The sequence below is a fragment of the Heterostelium album genome (genome assembly GCF_000004825.1).
Source record: "Heterostelium album PN500 unplaced genomic scaffold PPL_contig12, whole genome shotgun sequence".
Taxonomy (NCBI): domain Eukaryota; phylum Evosea; class Eumycetozoa; order Acytosteliales; family Acytosteliaceae; genus Heterostelium; species Heterostelium album.
Window position 1 is genome coordinate 1,341,519 of NW_008805089.1, and position 23,608 is coordinate 1,365,126.

The 23,608-nt window shown below is 34.4% G+C and overlaps 7 protein-coding genes across 7 annotated transcripts; 2 read left to right on the plus strand and 5 right to left on the minus strand.

The window, feature by feature from the left end:
- Nucleotides 1-418: 418 nt before the first annotated feature.
- PPL_05763 (uncharacterized protein) lies at nucleotides 419-3,544 on the minus strand (the record flags this gene model as incomplete). The annotated part of the gene is made up of 7 exons (XM_020576636.1): nucleotides 419-1,197; nucleotides 1,265-1,474; nucleotides 1,729-1,816; nucleotides 1,882-2,808; nucleotides 2,883-3,084; nucleotides 3,154-3,235; nucleotides 3,538-3,544. The coding sequence occupies 7 exons, from the start codon at nucleotides 3,542-3,544 to the stop codon at nucleotides 419-421; spliced, it is 2,295 nt and encodes a 764-aa protein (XP_020433885.1).
- Nucleotides 3,545-4,163: 619 nt separating this feature from the next.
- On the minus strand, nucleotides 4,164-5,694 carry PPL_05764 (uncharacterized protein; the record flags this gene model as incomplete). Its single annotated transcript, XM_020576637.1, has 3 exons — nucleotides 4,164-4,526; nucleotides 4,555-5,562; nucleotides 5,653-5,694. The coding sequence occupies 3 exons, from the start codon at nucleotides 5,692-5,694 to the stop codon at nucleotides 4,164-4,166; spliced, it is 1,413 nt and encodes a 470-aa protein (XP_020433886.1).
- Nucleotides 5,695-6,104: 410 nt separating this feature from the next.
- PPL_05765 (uncharacterized protein) lies at nucleotides 6,105-7,256 on the plus strand (the record flags this gene model as incomplete). Its single annotated transcript, XM_020576638.1, has 2 exons — nucleotides 6,105-7,020; nucleotides 7,114-7,256. 2 exons carry the CDS (start codon nucleotides 6,105-6,107, stop codon nucleotides 7,254-7,256), a joined length of 1,059 nt encoding a protein of 352 aa, XP_020433887.1.
- Nucleotides 7,257-7,424: 168 nt separating this feature from the next.
- PPL_05766 (tRNA-uridine aminocarboxypropyltransferase) lies at nucleotides 7,425-8,480 on the minus strand (the record flags this gene model as incomplete). The annotated part of the gene is made up of 2 exons (XM_020576639.1): nucleotides 7,425-7,661; nucleotides 7,737-8,480. 2 exons carry the CDS (start codon nucleotides 8,478-8,480, stop codon nucleotides 7,425-7,427), a joined length of 981 nt encoding a protein of 326 aa, XP_020433888.1.
- A 383-nt stretch (nucleotides 8,481-8,863) lies between these two features.
- pyr1-3 (dihydroorotase) lies at nucleotides 8,864-15,509 on the minus strand (the record flags this gene model as incomplete). The annotated part of the gene is made up of 2 exons (XM_020576640.1): nucleotides 8,864-13,688; nucleotides 13,765-15,509. 2 exons carry the CDS (start codon nucleotides 15,507-15,509, stop codon nucleotides 8,864-8,866), a joined length of 6,570 nt encoding a protein of 2,189 aa, XP_020433889.1.
- Nucleotides 15,510-17,260: 1,751 nt separating this feature from the next.
- On the minus strand, nucleotides 17,261-20,833 carry cut5 (BRCT domain-containing protein; the record flags this gene model as incomplete). Its single annotated transcript, XM_020576641.1, has 3 exons — nucleotides 17,261-20,143; nucleotides 20,240-20,524; nucleotides 20,645-20,833. The coding sequence occupies 3 exons, from the start codon at nucleotides 20,831-20,833 to the stop codon at nucleotides 17,261-17,263; spliced, it is 3,357 nt and encodes a 1,118-aa protein (XP_020433890.1).
- Nucleotides 20,834-21,769: 936 nt separating this feature from the next.
- On the plus strand, nucleotides 21,770-23,409 carry vatC (V-type proton ATPase subunit C; the record flags this gene model as incomplete). Its single annotated transcript, XM_020576642.1, has 4 exons — nucleotides 21,770-21,892; nucleotides 22,228-22,488; nucleotides 22,579-22,835; nucleotides 22,947-23,409. The coding sequence occupies 4 exons, from the start codon at nucleotides 21,770-21,772 to the stop codon at nucleotides 23,407-23,409; spliced, it is 1,104 nt and encodes a 367-aa protein (XP_020433891.1).
- Between the last annotated feature and the right edge of the window lie 199 nt (nucleotides 23,410-23,608).

Sequence of the window (23,608 nt, forward strand, 5' to 3'; positions counted from 1 at the left end):
ATGAATGAGGTCTACACCCCTTTTTATTGTTTTTTGATCAACACAAGAAAATTAAAATTAAAAATTAATTATTTTATATCTATTTATTTATTTATTAAAGAGATAGATATGTATGTCATTTCTCAAATATATAATATATTTATAGAGTTGAGCTTTTTAAGAAAAAAAAAAAATGATAAAGTCATATTTTTATTTTATTTGTACAAATATCAAATTATGTGAATATCTTTGATTGATTAAGATTTAAGTTTTTTGATTCTTTTTGTTTCGATTTGATTTGATTTGATTTGATTTGGATTTACAAATTTTAAATTAAATGTATATTATATATATGTGTTGTATATATGGGAAGTTAAATAATTTAAATGTGATATTGTTTTTGTTGTTGTTATTATTATTGTTATTATTATTATTATTATTAATGTTCAACTACTATATGTTGACCATCATTATCTTTATGATCTCTTTTACTCTTTTTCTTTCGTTTGTGACGTTCTTCGTTGCCTGCGCTGCCTCCACTGTTGCTTGTTGTTGTAGTACCGCTGTTATTGAGTGAGTTGCTATTGTGTAGTGGCGGTGGCACCAATGATCCATCTTCGACAACCACTGTGTTCTCACCGTCACGATTCTTACGTTTCTTCTTCTCGTGACGATGTTTACGATGTTTCTTCTTTTCGCTCTCTGGTCGGACATACCCACCGTCTAGCAGTGTAAATGCCGCCTTCATTTGTGTCTCTGAGAGTGACAGCAAGATCAATTCTTGTTGATCGTCTTGTATCATCGAAGAATCGGCATTCTCAACCAACTTTGACAGACCATGTACTTTATGTGGTGGTTTCTCTTTCTTTGACGATGACGATGATGTTGATATCGTAGTTGTAGATTGTGTAATATCTTGTTGTGGTTGTTGCTGTTGTTGACCAGGTGAAAGTAGTGCATTCGTAGGTGTACCTGGTGTTGGTGTTGTTGAAATATTCTGTTGTTGTTGTAGTTGCTGTATATTATTATTGTTGTTGACCGATGAAGATGAAGATGAGGAATGATGTTTCTCTCTTTTTATATAATTATCACCAGGCAAATTCTTTACATATGATTTATAGGTAGATGAAAGATGCTTTGTATTGAAATCATTGAATATCTTTAATAGATTAAAATGTGATAATAGATTTGATTCACCTGTTACAATTCCATCTGGTTCTATATATATATAGATAAAATATTAATAAACTACTATGAAAATATAAATTGATATCTAATAACCTACTTTCTATTTGTTTTATTAAGAATATGTCAGAGTAGTTTGTATTACTACTACTTCCAACATTATTATTATTTATTATTTGTTGTTCATCATCATCATTTGTAATATTACTATTATTAAGATCGTTAGATTCAGCTATATTAGAATTATCTTGCATTGTGCATATATAGTTTATTTCTAATTCATCAGTAATTACTGAACAACAAATTTTGACTGTTAAAAAACAAATGTTTGAATTTGAAAAAAAAAAAAAACAAAACAAAACTATTTTAAAATGCACTCACTGTGTGTGAGTGTCATTAATAAATACAAGTAATAGCAGTAACAAACTAGAAATGATATTGTTTTTTTAATAACCATTGATTTTTTTTTTATTTTTTTTATTTTTATTTTTTCAGTTGTCTTTGAATAAAATGCATTGATTTGTTATGATTATGTTATTATTACAAATGATTATCAATATCCACCACTAATATAGATATCTCCAGACTGATTTGCATTGTTTTGTCCAAAGATAATCTCATTTAAATTTAATGAGTTTGTTTTATAAACATACTATTGATTTAATGTTAGTAGTTGTATTATTTATATACCAAAACTTTTTAGAGTTTGTTACTTACGATTGCACCACCTTTATTTGCTTGGCACTTTTCAAAATTTGAATTGGTTACATTTATATAGGTGGATTTAGGTGAACTAGCAATTGCACCACCATTATTGATTGCCCTATTCATAAAACAATAGACATCATCCATAAGTAGGTCACTTTCTACATAGATAGCACCACCGTCGACGAAAGCATTTGAGAGTTCTATACTTGCAGTGGTTAAAGATAATGATTTACTTGAGAAGATACTACCTCCATTATGATGAGCTCTATTCCCGTAGAACTCTGATCTCATTACCTTAATAGTGGAATCAGAATAAATAGCACCTCCATCGAATGACGACTCACATTGATTAAATTCACATTGTGTAATCTTTGTATTTGTTGGTCCAGTTGTATAAATAGCACCGCCACTACCGTTGCTATTACTATTACAACTTACCACTATACATTGTTGAAATGTAACATTATACATCGATAGACTATTGGATGAATAGATTGCACCACCGGAATCACACGATGAAGTATTAATAAAATTAGATGACCAAACACTTAGATTAGGTGTGATGATAGCTCCACCTCGACTAGAAGCTGAACAGTTTACGATTGTGACATTGACAAGGTTAAGATTGCTCATAGGATTGACAGGATCTATATAGATAGCACCGCCACTATATAGTGATTGAGAGTTTGATATGAAAGAATTACGAACTTCTACATTGCAACCTTTAGCATAGAGAAAACCTCCACCACTCTTTTCATTCTTTGATTGAACAGCATTGATGTTATTAAAATAAACATTTATTGTAGAATTATTATTATTATTATGTCCATTGTAGATCAATGATATTAAACCTTCTTTTCCGTTCTTATTAATCAATGTTATGTTTTCAAATGATATACTAGTAGAATAATCTAAATTTAAAGCAATAAATTGATTCTAAATATAATTTTTTTAAACATAAAATAATAAGTAGATAGTTTATATTATTTAAATTCATCTTTTGTACATACACTACATTGATAAATAGATGAATTAAATTTTGAACCAACGAAATGAAGATGTTTTGACTTTGGCAAATCAGATTCATCTATCTCACCTGGACAATCATTATGTATACCATTAGAAAGTTTAACAATAGCCTGATCTATATTTGGATGTTCTTCAATTTGTTTTGATAATGATTTCAAACATGATCTAATATCTGGACAAATTCTTAATTGATTTTGTATCGATATATAGTTAGAAAATGAACATTTCTTTATTATAATATTTTAATCTTACATTTCGAAAGCCTCTATAGATTTACAAAAATCAATATTTGATTCAATAGAACATCTAGAAAAACTATTGTTTATTATCGAATCTATGAATAAAAAAGAATTTAAAAAAATAAAAATAAAAAATATATATTTCATTATTATTGAAATGTTTTAATTCACCTCGAAATTCGAAACAAAATTGTAATTATTTGTTGATTTTATTTCATTTATTTTAATTCAAAAAAATAAAATAATAATATTAATTTTTTATTTATATATTTTTTAAGGATAAATTTTTGGTACCAATTAATTTTAATAAATTTAAATAAACTATTTTAAAATGAATATTTCTATTAAAGAAAAGATAAAATCTAAAGGTATCACAATTTTTTTTGATAAAAAAAACTGGTCATCTATTTTGATCAACTCAAAGAAAAAGTTTTAATAATTAATTAATTTAAAATCTTTTTCTTTGAGTTGAGTTAACTATAAATCCTGGAAACCAGATTTTATTTGATTTCATCCTGTTTTATAAAAATATCTTAGATTTCATAAATTATAGTGAAAAACATTAAGTTCTAAACTTCCAATTCTTAAGATATAAAATAAATACTTTTATATCTTTTTCAAAAAAATAAGAATTAAATTGTTGAATTCAAAAATGTTACCTTATAGTAAGTAATATTAATATATAACTATCATATACGAAATAAAAATTAATAAATAAAAATTTCAAAATATATAGTACATATAGATAATTATGCCCATTACAAAGTAAATAATAACTTTTATATAAAGACTTTTTCGAAATATATTAATTTTGTTTTTTCTTAGCCAGGATCCAATATATTAACCGGAACTCCACCGCCTTTATCAAATCCAACACCACCTAAACCAACCAAAGGTGGATTTAACACAAATAGTTATCAATTTAAACCATGATATGGATAATAATGAAATAATAATTCAATATACTTGATATTCAAAGATAAATATGTAAAACTAAAATCATTTATTAAAAGTTATATAATTTTAAAAATTTGGATCATCTTCAAAAATGGAATTTGAAAGATTCATTATGTTGCCTCTTGTGGCGTTTGTAACGCTTGTTTGACTTGTTGGACTACTTCTTGCATTGTTATTTGTTGAACGACTATTGTTGTTGTTATTGTTGCTATTGGTATTTGTTGGTACAACTGAAACTGTTGTTTGTACATTTCGATTTGTATTTGTATCTTCTGGTGGGTTTGGGATTCCAATCCTGCTTGGAGCTTGTCTATGTGCACGATTTGTACTACTATTGATGACTGGTGTTTCGAAAACTGGTGTGTTTAATTCTTCCTCTTCTTTCAATGACTTGTCTCTTCCTATAATCAATATTGTTATTTCTTCTTGCTATGTTTATTGTTTCATTTCGATTTACATTATTATTAATATTATTGTTGTTGCTATTATTTTGATTGCTATTTGAATGTCTACTATAATTACTATTATTATTATTATTATTATTATTATTATTATTATTATTATTATTATTATTGTGATTGCTATTGGTGATGGTCATATTAAAATTATTTTTGCTGTTAATTTCGAAATCAGCATCAAAAATGTCATCATCCAAAGGTTCATCTTTCAAAAACCTTTGTTGTGGAGTATAATGTTGGTTTGATGGTTGATTATTATTGTTGTTAGAGTTGTTATTGCTGTTGTTGTTCTTATACATCGAATTATTATTATTGTTTTTATTGTTGTTAGTGTTATTGTTGTTTTTGCTATTGTTATATACTGGATTATTATTGTTGGTATAATTTTTGTTATAATCATTGTCATAATTGTTGTCATAATTATTATCATAATTATTGTTATTGTTGTTGTTGGGATTTACATAGTTTGAAGACTGATTGCATGGCTGCATATATTTTTGTGGTAGAGCAATATATGGTGATTGCATATTTGAATAGAGTTGTTGAAGAGGTTGATGTGATTGTTGGGTGATAGGTGAAGTTGGATGGTTTTGTAGTACTACAGGAGGTTGATTTGATATTTGTTGTTGTTGTTGTTGTTGTTGTTGTTGTAATGATGGTAAAGGTGGATGGTATGACATGAGTGGTGGTTGAACAGTTGCAGTTGCATGTGAATACTCTTTTGGTTTCAATGGCGAGATGAGTGGAACATTCGACTCATTGATTTTTTTGTTGACAACTCTCTTACCACGACGCATACAAAAGAATAAACAAACATAGAGCGCAATAAAGAAAACGCCAAAGCCTACAGAAAGACCTATGATCAAATGTTTTCCGCCATCGGTCATCTCTTTAGTGCACGACTTGCAAATTGGATAATTGTTGAAAATGTCCTGGCCTACCTTATCTACACAAGTGTAATTGTAAAAGAAACCATCTGTAAGTTGCTTACCACAGACACTCGTCAACTTTAATGATAAAAATATAGATGTGTTGTCAATAAAATGTTGTTATATTGATTGTTTCCAATAAAAACTCATTCCCAAAAATATACAAACATTACTATTGATCTCCCAGGTAGTTGCAACACAACATGTCATTTTATTACAAATATACAAATAAATAGAGAAAAAAAAAAATTAAATTAATGTGAGAAAAACTTTTGTTTTTTTGATCATGATTAAAAAAAATTTCCAAAACTAACTGCAACGAAAAATTCTAAAAAAGGAAATTTTAATTTTTTGATCAAAATTAAAAAAGATATCTTTTTTAAATGTTAGACAATATTTCATTTTTTTAATAATCTATCATAGGGTTCTATCTCTTTTATTGGAATGTTCCATTATGTCATCTTTCTATTTATTTAGAATATAAAATATTATATAAATTAAATATTAATATGATTAATCGATAAACTATAAATAATGGAGTGAAAATGAATTGTAATATATAAATTAAAAGTTATATAAATATTAAATATATAAACAAAGTTTAATTATTACATTTTAAAATGTCTGTTTCTCATAATCAAAGAATGGAAGATGATCAAAATTCAATTCTCAAGACCACCCAGCTTTGTGATAATCTTGAAAAGTCGCGTGCAATCTTCACCGTCTGTGAGTTGGATGTTGCCAAACACATTGAATCCATTGGATCGAAATCGATTGAAAAGTTGGCGGTCGATGTTGCCTGTTGTCCAGATGCTCTCTATCGTTTGATGCGTGCACTCTCCTCGCTCGGTGTCTTCCGTGAGACTGACGCTCGTGTATTCCAACACACCAAACTCTCAGAGAAGTTGGCCGATCCAGTTGTACGTGACATTGTATTGATCAATGGTGGTTCATTGGGTTACAACATGTGGAAGGACTTGACCAGCACCATTCGTAAGGGCCACTCCGATCTGAATGCACTCATCGGTAAGCCAAGTGTCTGGGAGTACCTCGTTGATCATCACGATGAATCCAAACGTTTCTTCAATGTCATGGCTGGCTATGTCAATTATTTCGCACCAGCTCTTATTGAAATGAGTGACTATCACACCAAGTGTGAATCGATCGTTGGCATTGGAGGTGGTCAAGGTTTGTTTTTGGATCAAATTCTCAAGTCTGGTGGAAACACCAAACATGAATCGATCAAAACTGTGATCAACTATGATCTTCCAGTGGTCATTGAGCTCGCAAAGCAAGCTGGAATGCCAGTCCGTGATGCCAGAATCAAGGATCAACAAGGTGACTTGGTCAAGGAGAAGTTACCAGAAGCCGACATCTTTGTATTGCAATCATTGGTCCATTACAACGACGACAATGCTCTATTGATCCTCAAGAACATCATGAGATCAATGAAATCGGATTCAAGAGTCTACATATATGACTTTTTACTCGATGAAAAGAATGAACAATTGGGTGAAAAAGTTTGGTTTGATATTAGTATGTGTTTAATATTAGTTGAACAAAATGTTAAATAATAATCAAATACTAACAAGTACATTCTCTATTTTTTTTCTTTATTCATTATTATAGAAATGTTCCAATTTATGAATGGAAGAGAAAGATCAGTTGAAGACTGGGAAAGATTGACCAAACAAGCTGGATTCAAAATTACCAACAATCAAAAGGCCAAGAACTCACACTTCCCATCACTCCTTGTCTTACACAAGCTTTGAATTGATACTTGTATCAAATCCAACCAACCTATTGAATTGTTTTTTTAAATATATTTAAAATTCAATCAATCAATCAATCATCAATCAAATAAATCGTTATTTCTTTTATAAGTTTTTATGATTTCAACAACATTATTAACTTGTTATTTATATTATTTGATTTATTATTTACTTATCACCAATCCATGCTTTATTGGTTCTTCCAGCTGCTCCATTTTGTTGCATTAACTTATCGATGAAATACTTGAAAGAATCCATCAGTGATTTACAATTTTCTTTACTCTCACCAATTATATGCATTGCCAAAGCTGTTGCTTCTAAAGTTGAAATTCTATCTACAGCAGGTTGTTTTCTAAGTTGATTATATAAAGATTTAACTTTTTGTTCACCAAATGTTAAACGAACCTAAATGAAAAAGTTTATCAAATAAATTAGTCTAAAATGAATAACAGATAATAATATGGATCAAAAATGACATACTCTTTTGATATCAGGTGGAATATTCTTTACCAACTTCTTTGCTTGACTCCATGTACCATCTAGAATGATCATTGTCAATTCATTGAAATCATAGTTATCATTTAAGCTAACATTCTCTAATGCATCTTCAATTGAAATGGTGTCACTATCAACATTATTATTACTATTATTATTATTTACATTATTACTCTTATCATTATTACTATTATTCTTAAATTGACTCAAATACTCTTCAATTGTTATAGAGTCAGGTGCAGGGAAAAGTACAAATATATTTCTATGATCTGTTGTTTCCAGAATATGTTTTAACATTGCTTCATCCTCTTCAATTTTCATTACCAATACTTTTGATTGACTTTCTGTATTTATATCTAATAAATTATTACTATTATTACTATTATTACTATTATTATTGTTGTTGTTGTTATTATCTAGTGTAGATCTATTTGATATTAAAGTTACTAATTTTCCAGTGTTACTAACTCTACTCCATTCTTTATGATGAAACAATGTGATATATCGATGTTTGAACTTGATTGGTTGTAAATGATCACATATACAATTAATTTTGAGAAACCAGCAGTTTCTACACTTGGTAGGTCCTAATAAATCTAAAACTTTTTCTTTTCTCTCAAAGAAATAATTTTCTCTTTCAATATTTGATTCAGCATACTCTGCTTTCTCTTTAATAGAGTCATGATTATTATTATTGTTGTTGTTATTATTCTCTTCAAAAGTTGACATTCTATTCTTTTGAAAAATAGGTCTATTACAAACAAAGCTTAATATTCTAAAGTTATGTTTGATCATATAAAATAAAATAATGCAAAAAAGTGAGAAAACAAAAAGATAAATCGACTGCTCATCAATCACTCGTTTTTTTTTTTTTCCTTGTTTGTTTCATTCCATCGAAAAACAAAATGCATTCACAAATAGGATTTCATATTTTATATTAATTTGATATCAATAGACTCGTATAGAGATTATCTATCAATAAATCTTTGTTTATTAATGTCTTTATTTCAAAAAGATATAAAAATAATGTTTGTTTTGCTTCAATGATTATTTTTTTGTTTTGTTTTTATATATTTAAATTATTTTATTTTATTTTTATATTATATTATATTTTAATCTTGTTTACCCAAAATGGAAGCTAATAAAGCCATTCTGACGTACATTCCATTTTCCATTTGTCTAAAGTAAGCAGCTCTTGGGTCGGAATCGACTTCAACAGAGATTTCGTTGACACGTGGCAATGGGTGCATGACGATCATGTTGTCCATGGCCTTGGTGAGGGTGTGTGGTGTGATAATTAAAGAATCCTTGACAGCTTCGTATTGAGCCAAGTCGGTGAAACGTTCCTTTTGGACACGAGTGACATAGAGTACATTGGTGGTTGGAAGGACGGCGTCGAGTTTTTCGAATTGTTGTTGTTGAATTCCACGTGCCTCCAACTCCTTGACGATCTCCTCTGGCATGGCCAATGATTTTGGTGATACGTAATTCAATTTAACTTGATACAATGAGAGTAAACGTACGAGTGAGTGGACGGTACGACCGTTCTTGAGATCACCGATCAAAGTGATGGTCAATCCATTGACAGTTCCGAGTTCCTCACGAATGGTGAATACATCGAGCAATGCCTGAGTTGGATGCTCTCCAATACCATCACCACCGTTGATGATTGGCTTCTTGGCAAACTTGATAGCGGTCTCTACGGAACCTACCTGTGGATGTCTGAGGACGATGGCGTCGGCATACGACTCCAAAGTACGAATGGTGTCTGGGAGTGACTCACCCTTGGCAACCGAGGATGAGACAGAGTCGATTGAAATACATTTACCACCGAGACGTTCAAAGGCGGCTGTGAATGAGCATTGAGTACGTGAGCTTGGTTCGTAAAAGAGTGTTGCCAAGATCTTTCCGGCGAGGATATTGGATCCACCGGACTTCTTGACTTGCAATCTCATTTCGTGAGCCAAACCAAAGATCTGATGGAGAGTCTTACGATTGAATTGCTTGACGGTATAGATGTGCTTTCCAAAGAGTGATCCATCGGTTTGTGGGTGTAAGAGCTGGATGGCATCGTCCTTCTTCATCGAGGTTCCAATCAATGGTTGTGGTGGGATTCCACTTCCGTCTTTGCTGATTTGGAGTGGACGTCTCTTTGGTGAGAGTTCTACCGATGGGGTGTTGACAACAGAGGTGGCAGCGACTTGAGCAGCGACTGGTTTCAGTGGCAACATGTCTCTGACATTCTTACCGTATCCGGCTGGTGCCAAAACCTTTCCATCGAGATAGGCGAGTTTACCTCTCAACACAACACGAACGACACGTCCACGGACTTTGACACCTTCGAATGGAGTCCATCCACAACGTGAGTACTCTGGCTTACCGATGGCGTACTCTTCGTCCATGTCGACTTCAATGTAGGTATCTGGTTGCTCTGGCAAACTGAACAACTTGATTGGATTGTCGTGCATCTTCTCCTTGAGTTGTTGGAGAGTGAGACGACCTTGGTGAACGGCGTTCAACATCAATGGGAGCGAAGTTTCAAGACCTGGGAAACCGGGTGGTGGCTTGGCAGAGCACTTCTCCTCGTAGGTGTGTGGAGCGTGATCGGTGGCGATCATATCGATGTAGTCAATATTGTCCCAGAGAGCTTGACGATCCTCAGGAGTTCCGAGTCTTGGACGTACTTCCGATTGTCCCTCTCCGATTCTTGGGATATCTTCGGTGGTGAGCACCAAGTGATGTGGACTGACCTCACAGGAAATCTTCATTCCTCTGAGTTTGGCGTCACGAATCAAGTCGATCTCCTCCTTGTGTGAGACATGACAGACGTGGATGTGCTTGTTGTACATCCAACCGAGCATCATGACGGCAGCCAAGTTACGACCGTCGGCATGTACACAGATTGGTGTAGTTCCTGGCCAGTTCATGACGTGATCTCTCCAGGCGTTGATGTCATCCTTCAATGGAAGTGGAGCGAATGTTTCTTCGAGATACATCTTCATTGCCATTGATTCGTTGGCGAGAGAAGCAGCGGTCTGAGTGTTGGTGAAGGTTGCACCGACGTAGATACCATAGTCGCAGTGAGCTTTGGCAGCAGCCAACTTGGAGCAGAGCTCGAATGTTTCGGCATTCATAATGGGTGGATTGGTATTTGGCATGGCACCGACGATGGTGAAACCACCGGCCAATGCACTGGCGGTACCTGATTCCCAGTCTTCTTTGTGGGTGGCACCTGGCTCACGCAAGTGGACGTGGACATCGATGAGACCTGGCAAGATGATGGTCTTGTTGGATGAACGACAATCAACCTTGTCCAAAGCCATTGGTCCACGCATGAATGGAATCGAGTCGACAAACAATTTGGCGCATTTGATATTGGTAATCAATGGTACATTGAAATCGATGGCAACACGACGCAAAGAGTAACCACGAGACATGAAAGAAGATGGACGACGGTATTTGTTCTTCGATGGCAAGTTAATGAACAAATGAATGTTGTCAGTGAGTTTCTTGGTGATGTTGTCACCGAGAACCTCTTCATCCCAGTCGAGTTGGGTAATTGGGACACCGTTCTCTTGGTAGAAATCAGAGGTACCCTTGGTACCAAAGAGGGCGTAACCAAGATCGACCAACTTACGAGCGGCTGGTAGGAATTCATTCTTCTCCTTGAATGGACCGATCGAGAGGAGAACATTCTTCTCTGGACAACGGAATCCGGTGGAGATCAAACCTTTGATGTATGCTTCCTCACGAGTGTTACCGAAACAAGCGACTTCACCGGTGGATGCCATCTCTACACCGAGTACTGGATCAGCACCCTTGAGACGAATGAATGAGAATTGTGGTACTTTGACACCAACAAAGTTGCATTCATCCAATTGTGGAGTCTTGTAGGCGGAACCAATGATAATCTTGGTGGCGAGTTCGATAAAGTCGACATTCAATGTCTTTGAGACGAATGGGAATGATCTGGAGCAACGGAGATTACACTCGATAACCTTGATCTCGTTGTTCTTGGCAATGAATTGAATGTTGAATGGACCAGACACTGAGAGAGCAGCTGCAATCTTACGAGCGGTATCTTCAATCTTGGTGATGGTGTTGTTGTCGAGATCTTGTGCTGGGCAGACAAGTGTGGCGTCACCAGAGTGAACACCGGCATTCTCAACGTGCTCAGAGATGGCAAACAATACGATTTGACCATTGTCAGCGACGGCGTCGATTTCAATCTCCTTTGCCTCTTGGATAAACTTGGAGATAACGACTGGGTGGTCACGTGAGACAGCGGCAGCCTCAGTGAGGAACGACTCGAGTTCGCTCGATGAATTGACGACATTCATGGCGGCACCAGACAATACATAGGATGGACGTACCAAACATGGGAATCCAACGGATTCACAAAACTCTTTGGTGTCATTGACCGAGGTCAATTCCTTCCAGAGTGGTTGATCAATACCGATGGTATCGAGAAGACGTGAGAACTTGTAACGATTCTCAGCGCTGTCAATCATATCTGGGTGAGTACCGAGAACCTTGACATTGCATCTTGAGAGAGGGATGGCCAAGTTGTTTGGAATCTGACCACCGACCGACAAGATAACACCGTTGGTTGAGTCTGGACCTCCACGCTCGTAGATATCCAAAACACGCTCCAATGAAAGCTCCTCAAAGAAGAGGTAGTCGCATTCATCGTAATCGGTAGAGACTGTCTCTGGGTTAAAGTTGATCATGATTGATTTCTGTCCGAGCTTTCTGAGCGTACGGATACAGGAAACTGCACACCAATCAAACTCTACGGATGAACCGATACGGTAGGATCCGGAACCGAGTGTAATGTATGCCTTCTCGTTGATGTCGATATCGTTGGTGCTGGCGTTGTAAGTCATGTAGAGGTAGTTGTTCTGAGCTGGAAACTCGGCAGCAACAGTATCGATATGCTTGACGACCGGGGTGATGTTCATTTGCTTTCTCATTTCACGAACGGCCAACTCGGTTGAACCGATGGCACGACCGATCTGCTTGTCAGAGAAACCTTGTTGTTTGGCATGCTTCAACAACTCGGCTGGCAACTGTTGTTCTCTGTAGTTCTTGGTCATGGTGATTTCGAGATCGATGATATCCTTCAACTTGGTGAGGAACCATCTGTCGATCTTGGTGAGTTGGTGAACCTTCTCAACAGAGTAACCATCGGCGAAAGCACTTGCCAACACCAAGATACGATTGTTGGTTGGGTTTTCAAGCTCCTCGTCCGAGGTTGGGTAGATTCCAGCTTGGAAACCATCGACACCGCCATCCATAACCATACGAATTGCCTTTTGAATGGCTTCTTCGAATTTACGACCGATCGACATGACCTCACCGACAGACTTCATCGATGACGAGATCTTGTTGGATACACGACTGAACTTCTTCAAATCCCAACGTGGCATCTTGACAACCAAGTAATCCAACGATGGTTCGAAACAGGCTGTTGTTTTCTTGGTGATGGTGTTACGCAGAGTTGCCAAATCGTAACCGAGAGCAACCTTGGCAGAGATAAAAGCCAATGGGTAACCGGTTGCCTTTGAAGCGAGAGCGGATGAACGTGACAAACGAGCATTGACCTCGATGATACAGTATTCCTCTGAGTCTGGGTTGAGCGCGTATTGAATGTTGCACTCACCGACTACACCCAAATGACGAACAGTCTTGATAGCGCACTCACGCAACATTTGGTACTCGCGATCAGTCAGTGTTTGTGATGGTGCAACTACAATCGACTCACCAGTGTGAATACCGAGTGGATCGAAATTCTCCATATTACAAACGGTAATACAATTGTCATGACTATCTCTCAATACTTCATATTCGATTTCCTTCCATCCCTTTAATGATTTTTCAATTAAAACTTGTGATGATGTTGCAAATGCCTCTGTTACTAAACTTGTTAATTGCTCCCTAAAAAAAAATAGAAATAGAAATATGATTATTAATATGCATAAACTAGTATGATAAGTGTTAACTTTTTACTTACTTGTTATTTGCAAAACCTGAACCTAAACCACCTAGACAATAGGCAGCACGCACAATAACTGGATAACCAATTCTCTCGGCTTGGAAGAGTGACTCTTCGATGGTGTTACATGCCATCGATGGAGCGATGTGTTCGTTGATCTCTTCGAGCTTCTCTGCGAAAATACCACGATCTTCAGTGGCAATGATTGTGTCGATTGGTGTACCGAGTACTTTAACTCCGTACTTTTCCAATGTACCTGATTTATATAATTCGATACCGCAGTTCAATGCGGTTTGTCCACCAAATGTTACCAAGATACCGTCTGGCTTCTCGTTGATGATCACCTTGGTGACGGAATCGGCATTCACTGGCAAAAAGTAAACCTTGTCGGCAAGACCTGGCGATGTTTGTACAGTGGCGATGTTTGGATTGATCAAGACGGTCTTGATACCCTCCTCTTTCAACGCCTTGATAGCTTGTGAACCGGAATAGTCAAACTCACCGGCTTGACCAATGGAAAGACCACCGGAACCCAAGAGCAATACCTTCTTGATGTTCTTTGGTGTCTCGATACGCTTGGATCGGTTCATTGGCGAGTCGGACTTCTCACCGAGAACGTAGGCAACGAAATTATCAAAGAGATATTCAGTGTCGGTTGGACCGGCTTTAGCTTCCGGATGGAATTGTACAGAGAAGAATGGCTTGCTCTCGTGGTAGATACCCTCGTTGGAGCCGTCGTTGGCGTTGATAAAGTAGGTCTTCCAACCGGAGCCGGCTGGCAGTGAATCGGTGTCGATGACGAAACCGTGATTCTGTGAGGTGATGTGACAACGACCGGTGAGTTGGTCGACGCATGGCTGATTGAGACCACGATTACCGAATGGCATCTTGTGTGTCTTGGCGCCGGCAGCCCAACCCAGCAACTGATTACCCATACAGACACCAAACACTGGCTTGGCGGCTGGCAAAGCCAATACTTTACGAATGTTATCGATTGCCTTACCGCAGAGCGAAGGGTCACCTGGACCGTTGGAAATGAAAAGTCCGTGCCAGTCCTCTGGCTTCTCGTTGGCGACGACGTCGTAATCCCATGGCACCACCTTGAGATCCATACCACGATTCAAAAGACAACGCAATTGATTATATTTAACACCGCAATCCAAGACGATGACACGCTTGTTCTTTCTGACGGCAGGAGCGGCTTCGAATGTACGCACCGACTTGGTGGACACCTCTGCGACCAAGTTACGAAGATTGATGTCTTCGAATGGCACGGTGGCCATCGATTGGAGCTCGTCGGCCATAACGACCTTGGCTTTGAGTGAACCGGTCTCACGAATCTTGGTGATGAGAGCACGTGTGTCGATACCGTACAACGCTGGAATGCCAGAGTCGGCCAGCCATTCTGAGAGCGAACGCTCGGCAGCCCAATGTGAATAGTCGTCGGTGTAGTCGGATACGATGATCGCTTGGCAATGTGCACGCTCCGATTCGAAATTTATTGGCAACTTTGAGTGTGGATCGACCTCTTTGAAGCTTGGCACACCGTAGTTACCGATCAGCGGATAGGAGAACACCAAGATCTGTCCGGTATAGGATGGATCGGAGATCGACTCTGGATAACCGACCATACCAGTACTGAAAACGCATTCTCCAACTACTGATTTGTGTGCACCAAAAACGTAACCCTCCAACTTTGAACCATCCTCAAGGATCAAGAAACCTTTCTTTCTATTTAAAATATTTGATGAAATGTCTGACATTTTTTTTTATGTGTTATTTTGATTTGAAAATATAAATAATGATATAAACTGTTTATATATATATATATATAATAATTATATATTTGTAATGATTAACTTTTTTTAGATAGTAAATTAAAATAGAATATTAATATTAAATCATTGTCTATTATTATTACTCCCAATGAAATATGAAAAATATTTAAAACATAATCCCACAACCAACAATCCACTTTTATCGTTTGCAAAATTTAGTTTTTTTTTTTTTTTTTTTTTTTTTTTCAATTTCCTTTTTGGTTGAAAAGCGAAAAGCCTACTTACTTTTAAATATTTAACGAAATAAAAATCGGAGTTTGAAATTTAACTAAAATTAAAAACTTTTATACTTTTTTTTGTTTTTTGGTTTTCTTTGTTTGTTTGTTTTTTTTTGGTTGGTTTTGTTAAGGATAGATTATTACAATCTATTTGAATCAATTGGTTTGGTTTGGTCTAAGTCTGTTGTTGTATATAAAAAATAAATAAATTAGAAATAAGGTAAAATCAAATCAAATACTAAATTTTATAAGTTAAATTAAATATTGATTTGTATAATGCTCTTTAATTTCTAATTTCGTAATTATATATGTGTGTGTTGATATGATTGATGATCAAATTTAAAAATGTGATTTGATTATATGACGTGTGTGAGTGATATGTCGTTCGTTGAAGTTGAAGATAAATCGTTATAGATGTAATATAACAATAAAGGTGTTTTGTTTTTATATATAGATAATAAAAAATATAAAGAAACAAAAAAGGATAATATTATATTATGTAGTCTTTTTTTTTTTTTGGAAATATATATATTTTAATCTTTTTTTTGTTTTAAATCGAATCGATCTTATTAAAATAATATTGATAATATTGATAATAAATAATTTAGTTTACTTCTCTTTTTCTTTCCAAAGCAAAGAAAGAATGTGTAATCTAAAGAAACAATTTGTATATTTTTGGAGATTAATAAACACCTTTGAGTTATGTTTGTTTGATCACACACTATTTGTTTGTCTTGGAAAGAAAAAGAGAATGGTAGAGCATCGATGTTTACTTTTATAGAAGGAATCTGGGCAGTTAATTTAGTTTTTCGTCAAATATAATTTCAATTTTTAAAATTATATTATAGATACAGCCGTGTGGTATTCGTTACACACATTGAGTCAATTCACTTATTTAGCCATGTCACTCAACACGATGCCTACCACGGTAAAACAACACATGGTTCATTCTTTCGTGTGTGTTAGTAGTAGTTTTTTGTTTTTAAATGTTTTTTAAACAAAAATGACGGCAACTTTCGGTTTTTTGGTCAAAAAAACTTTTTTTTTTATTTTTATTTTTTTTGATTTTCGCCACCTGATTGATGTTCTTTGCACGATCTTTTTATAACATCCAAAGACATGAGATGTACAACGAAAAATAAAAATAAAAACAAAATCAAATTAATTAAATTTCTTACTTTTTTTTTTTTTTTTTGCCGACAACTAAAGTGTAAGTTATTTTCGATTGTTGTGATCCCAACTGAAAAAACATTCTCAACTATTTATTCCATTTTTTGATTATCGGGAACAAAGCCAATTGGCATTCCGATTCCATTATATTTTCAATTACGACATTCGAATATATATCGTTTGTCTTGATAAATATAGATTTATATAATTAAATTATTAAAAATTGATCAATTATTACAAATTAAATTTATACACATTTATTTATAAGTTATATTCTTTTTTTTTCAGTTAGTCAGTTATTAAATGTTGTCCATGAATTAAAAGATGAGTTACTTCACTTGATTTCACTTTTTTGATATGTGGAGGATCGTTTGAATAGATTTGATTGTCGTCGGACATACGGTGGGTTGCTTCTGCGATTTCGTTTTCATCGAGTACAGTGGCACCACCGCTGTTGAAAATGTTTGTCCAAATCTTGATACTCTTGTGAGAGCTGGGAATCACGATCTTTACTCGCGAGAGAAGTGGTCGTTGGAGTAGGTTCGCTGCTTTTCGGCATTTTGAGGCGGCAGCTGTCCATTCGTCGTCGCGGTCTGCAGTGGTCCACTCGTATGCCGCTTCGTCAACCGGCTGGTTGGTGGCGATGATTGCATCGAGAAACGTTGGCTTTAGACACCAGATACCGGCGGCCAGTGCACACAAGAACTTCTCACTACGCTTCGGTAGACAAACAATGAGGTGAGTAGTTTTTCCAGGGGTGATGTTTGGGTCGCTCTGGTGATAGAATCCAAACTTTTCGATCTTGGAGAGACTGTCCATCAGTGGAATCTTTTCCTTGTCGCCAAAGCCAGACAGCAAGAGGTAGTTGGAGAATGTTTTCACTACTATACTCTGGATGGGCTGACCTTTCTTGAGGATATCGAGTAGGTGCTGTTGTTCTGTCGAGTTGTCTTTGGTCTTGTTCTTGTTGGTCGCCTTCGAGTTCATCAGTTTCAGTCGTTTCACATTCTCTGAACCTTCGCCATAGGTGATACGCTGTGACAGTGGATCTGCCTCTTCGTCTTCATCAACGCCGTCAGTCATGTCAGCGAGATCGTCATCGTCATCGTCGAGATTCGCCAGATCCAGCGAAGTTGATTTGACAGTGGATACTGGAATGATTGCGTTGGTCGGTTTAGATATTGCCTTTCTCTTTGGTACGATTGATGGTATCGTGAAAACATTACTATTTACATTGTTCTTTTGTTCCGGTAGATTGTTGATTGCTTTAAATAAACGATCCAATGCCGATGGTTTATCGTCAATCTCCTCTTCTTCCTCCTCCTCCTCTGAATCTGTCTCTTGTGTTGCTTGTTTTAATAAATCTGGTGGATGGGTTGATAATATAGCTGTTGTTGTTGTGGTTGTAGATGTTGGTCGTTGATTGTGATGATGATGATGATGATGGTCGTTTTCAGTTTCAATTTCAATATCCATTTGATCGTTTGATTTAGGTGTTCCATTGAAAAGTTGGGAGTGTTGTTTAGTGATTGGTTGGATTACAGGTGGTTGACAAACTAGATCATCGTCATTCTCAATCGGATCCAATGGAATGTAGTCATGTACACCGATCAACTTGTTTTCCTCCCAACATTTAATCAACCAATCCGGTCTAGCATTGATGATGGTATGAGTTTGTACAAATCTCTGAGTTTCACTATGATTGATCCTTTCACATATATAATGAGTGACGGTAAACAAGTCAAGTGTAGTCTCACCACCCAAATCTCTTACCATCACCTGATATTGATTCTGCTTATCCTCTTCTATCTTTAATGAAATATATACTTTAAAACCTTTAAATATTGATGATTCTGTTGTTGTTGTTGTTGATATTGATGTTGATTTTGTTGTTTGTAATGGTAATGGTAATGGTAATGCTATTGAATTATCTGTATCTTGTTGCTGTTGCTGCTGTGGTCTATTCTTAAACAGTTGTTTTACCTCTGTAAAAAGATAGTCGTATTCATCGATGCGACGACCTTGCTTGGCACAGTCAAACAGCCATTCGAGATGCAAGATATAGATCTTTGGTGACTTTGAATTCTTGTTTTTCAACATTGCCTTTTTGTATTCGGGATTCTCTCGATAGTTGTCTCTGTGAACGAGTAGATGTGTCGATTGCTTTCCTTGTTTCTGAAAGATCTTGGCACCCAAAAGATGTGAAGTGATTCTAATATTATCGATAACGTTTGCAACAGTGAATCCACTGTAAACCAAGAAAACACCTTTTAGAAAACCTACTCTTTGAATCGGAGTGTACAGCACGCATTCTCGTGGGTCTAGAATCCTGTTGTATCGCAAGCACGCGTCGAACCAATCGGTCGAAACCAGCTTTGCCTTTGATGGATATTTATCTTTGTTGAGCTTTGTATCGTGTGGCGCCAACACATAATCAATGGTTAGCTGTGTCGAGAGAAGATTAGGTACCTGTTGCGCCACAATGATCTGCGCATAAGAACTAACCAACTCCATTGTCTTTGCTTCTTGCTCCTCATTGAAATCCATCAACACAAATGTCATTGATCTAAATATATCAGAAGGTGGACATGTCAATTGTAATAGCTGTTGTTGATTATAACCATTGTTTGCTTGTAACATATCAACATCATTGTTATTATAGCTTATCGATTGCAATGACATATCCATCGATAGATTTGTAATTGGTTGTGGTAAAGGTGTTGGAATATAGCTATTTACACTCTGTCTCAGTGACAGACTACTACTACTGTTGCCGTTATCGTAACTTCCGATGGTGCCAGTCCCACTGTCGACATTGAAGAGTAGTTCGCTCTGAGGGAGACCGACACGAACCGACTCCTCGAGCCATTGCAACGGTACAATGTAGACACCCCATTCCTTTGCCATCTTAAACTTTTCGCCGGATTGTTCGGAGGCGACCAAGTGAGTGCATTCATTCTTATTGAGAGTCGGTGCGAAAACACCGCCACCCTCAATCGAGAGCTGCTCTATATACTTGCGATCGTTACCACTGAACCCAGTCAAACAAATAACACAACCTCTCAACACTGGCTTTGAAAAGAGTGCCGGATCATTTAGGAATCCATCTTGCCAACATCGCTCCACCCATTCCGAAGTGACCAACGGTATATTTAATTTTTGTCTTGCATTCTAATTGATTGATTAACATATGTGAAATAGTTAGTAAGTAATTAGTAATAAAGTGTTTTTGAATTGCTAACTAACTATTCAAAGTTATTGACTTACTTTTGATTTCCTTGAACATATGTTTTGTGTAACCAAGATGAATGTATCGGTTGTTAGTTTACTTGTACACTGACCACCCATTGCAGTGACTTTCATTGCCATCTCTTTGCAATTTGGCTCGCTAGAGCGATCGAAACAAACCACCTTATTCAAGAGACAATCAGAGTGAATGGGTGTATTCTTTGCTCTCGCTAAATCGATCGTTCGTAAATTGACAACACACTCTTCCAGATATGATACACTTATAATTGGTACACCATGATTTCTACAATCTCTATATTCTTCCTAAACAATCATGATCATGTTGATATAATATAATAATAGCAATCGATTAGTAAACTATGTTGGCTAAAAAACATCAATTGATTAAAATACTATTACTAGATCTATGGTGGATATACATACATCAAAGAATTGATTTAATACGAATATACTATCATGAGAAGGTGATATATTTCTTTTACCACCGGAATTCTTTATCTTTTTGCTTAGTTGTTCAAGTTTAGCTGGATGATTCAAATTATCACTGATATGAAACTTTAGGTTTTGAAATATATTACTACTGTCAATTTCATTCCTATGTGATAATTTCATTGTACTTCCAAATCTATATAATATATATAAGTAAAATCTACAATTTCAATTATCTTTTACTATATTAAAAATATAAATATATTATCAATAAATTGAAAATATGAATAATAATAATAATTAAATTAAAAAAAATAGTTTTATTGTTTATCATTAACATCCCTAAGTTTTAAATTAAAAAGTAACTAAAAATTATTTTAAATTATTGGAATTTCATTTTTTTTTTTTCCCTTTTTTTTTGCACAAAACAAATATTTGATCATGAATTCAAAGATCGAAAATATATATAATTTTTGTTTGATATATATAAAAATAATTAAAAATTTAAATATAAACAATGTTATGAACCCTTGGTACTTGTTTAAAATAAAAAAATTTTGATCAACTAGCATTACATACAGAAAAAAAGTTAAGATTTAATTTGTTGTTATTTTTATTTTATCTTCTTTTATTATTTTTATTTGATAAGTTTTATTAAATAATTGAAAGATTTTTTGTTTTTTTTTTTTTAATTGTCAAAAACACAAATATAAATTTTGTTGTTTACATAAACCAGGTATGACTCCAAGTTAATAATAAAATCAAAACAGAAAGTTCTTCGTTTACCTGGTAAGTGAATGCAAAAGATTTTTTTGTTTTTTTTTTTTTCAAAAATTTTTTTTAATATTTTTTTGTTGGTTTTTTTTATTTTTCAATTTTTTTCTGCAGCAGGATTTAGAAACTAACCAACAGCAACAATAATACTAAAATAATAATAATAATATTATTAAAAATAAAAATATATTATATTATTGTTCATTGTTTTGTTTAGATATACTAGGTTTTCTTTAGACACAACAAATTGTTCAATATATAATAATTATTATTTCCAATATATATATATATATCATCATTTTAGATCTTTTTTTTATTTGTTATTAAAAAAAGAGTTAGATAGAAATGTCTGATAATCAAGTATTTTGGTTGATCTCAGCACCAAACAGAACCAATGAAGATATCTTTGATTCTGTCAACAGAAAGACTGCCAAAGAGGTTAGTCTTTCTGAGAACTTCAAATTCAATGTATGTTTGTTTGTTTGAAAATAAAATAGATCACTTGTTTAGCTTTGTCAGTAGGATTGTCATCATCAAAAATTTCAAATAGTTAGAGATCAACATAAAAAGATAGATAGATAGAAGATATATTAGATTAGGCAGCATTATTTTACTCATGGATATTATTTAGTAGTCTAAGATTGTGATCGACAAAAAAAAATCAAATAAGTTGGATGTGGTGGTTGATGGTGACACGAAATGACAACTTTTTTTTAAAATTTTTTTTTTTTTTTAATTAAAACAAACAATATATATTAATAATAGTTAATTATCCGATATTAATATTCAATAATATAATATAGACTCCAGCACTTAGAGTAGGAACATTGAATTCATTGATTACATTAAATGATGAGTTGGCAAAGATCGATACCTTTGTCGAGATGACAGCAAAGAGAATCAGCAAACAATTGTCGGATTTGGTCGGATCGAAACCAGGAAAGGAGAAGAGTCTTTCAATCAATGGTCACACAATTCAACAATACTTGTCACAATTCAAATGGGACGACGCTAAATATAATCCAAAATCAACTTTACAAGAGATCGTCGATAAGATTTACTCTGTAGGTTTATTTATTTTTATATTATATATAAAAAAAAGATGAATATCTATCATTAATTATCTAATATTTTAATTAAAACAATCATTATAGACTGCATCAAAGTTGGACGAAGATTTAAAGACAAAGACCTCTGAATATGGTGCTCTTACCACTGCTGTACATGCCGAAGAAAAGAAATTGATGGGTAATCTCCAAGTTAAATCACTTTCATCCATTGTTACACCAGAGCAATTCATCCAAACCGAATATCTTACCACTGCATTCGTTGTCGTTCCAACTAGCAATGAAAAGGAATTCTTGTCAACTTATGAAACTTTCTGTGAATACGTTCTTATGAGATCTGCCAAGTAATTATCAATATTTTTTTAAATATCAATATATTTAAACTTATTAACCTTATCTTCTTTTTTTATTTTTTATTCTATTTTTTTACTTTTTTATTATTCATAATTTTATAGGAAGATTCAAGGTGATAGTGAATATACACTCTATGGAGTTTGTGTATTTAAAAAGTTTTACGAAAATTTCAAGACTCAGTGTCTCGAGAGAAAGTTTATTGTTAGAGATTATAAGACAGAGACAGAGACAAAGACACAAGATACATCGAAATTGTCAGAGGATCAAAAGAACTACAAGACTTCGATGATCAGATGGTGCCGTCTCCACTTCCCAGAGGCTTTCATGGCATGGATCCATTTGAAGGCTCTCAGAGTGTTTGTAGAGTCAGTACTTCGTTTCGGTATCCCCATCAACTTCCAAGCCATCTTGATGAAACCACAAAAGAGAGAAGACAAGAGACTCAGAGACATTTTATTTAACGAATTCAAATATTTGGGATCTCAACACATCGGAAAGAATGAAGAGGAAACTTCAGAGCGTTTCTTCCCATATGTCTTCATCTCCATTGACTGGGATGTATAAATAATTTAATATTAATATAAAAACAAACAATCAAACAAACAACAATCAAAAAAGAATCAATTTCATCACTACCACTCACTTGCTCTTAAACATCAAAAAAGATCTTATATAATAATAATATTACACACATAATACTTTAAAAACAAATTAAATAAAAAATAAATTTAATTAAAATAATAATAAATAATCAATAATAACA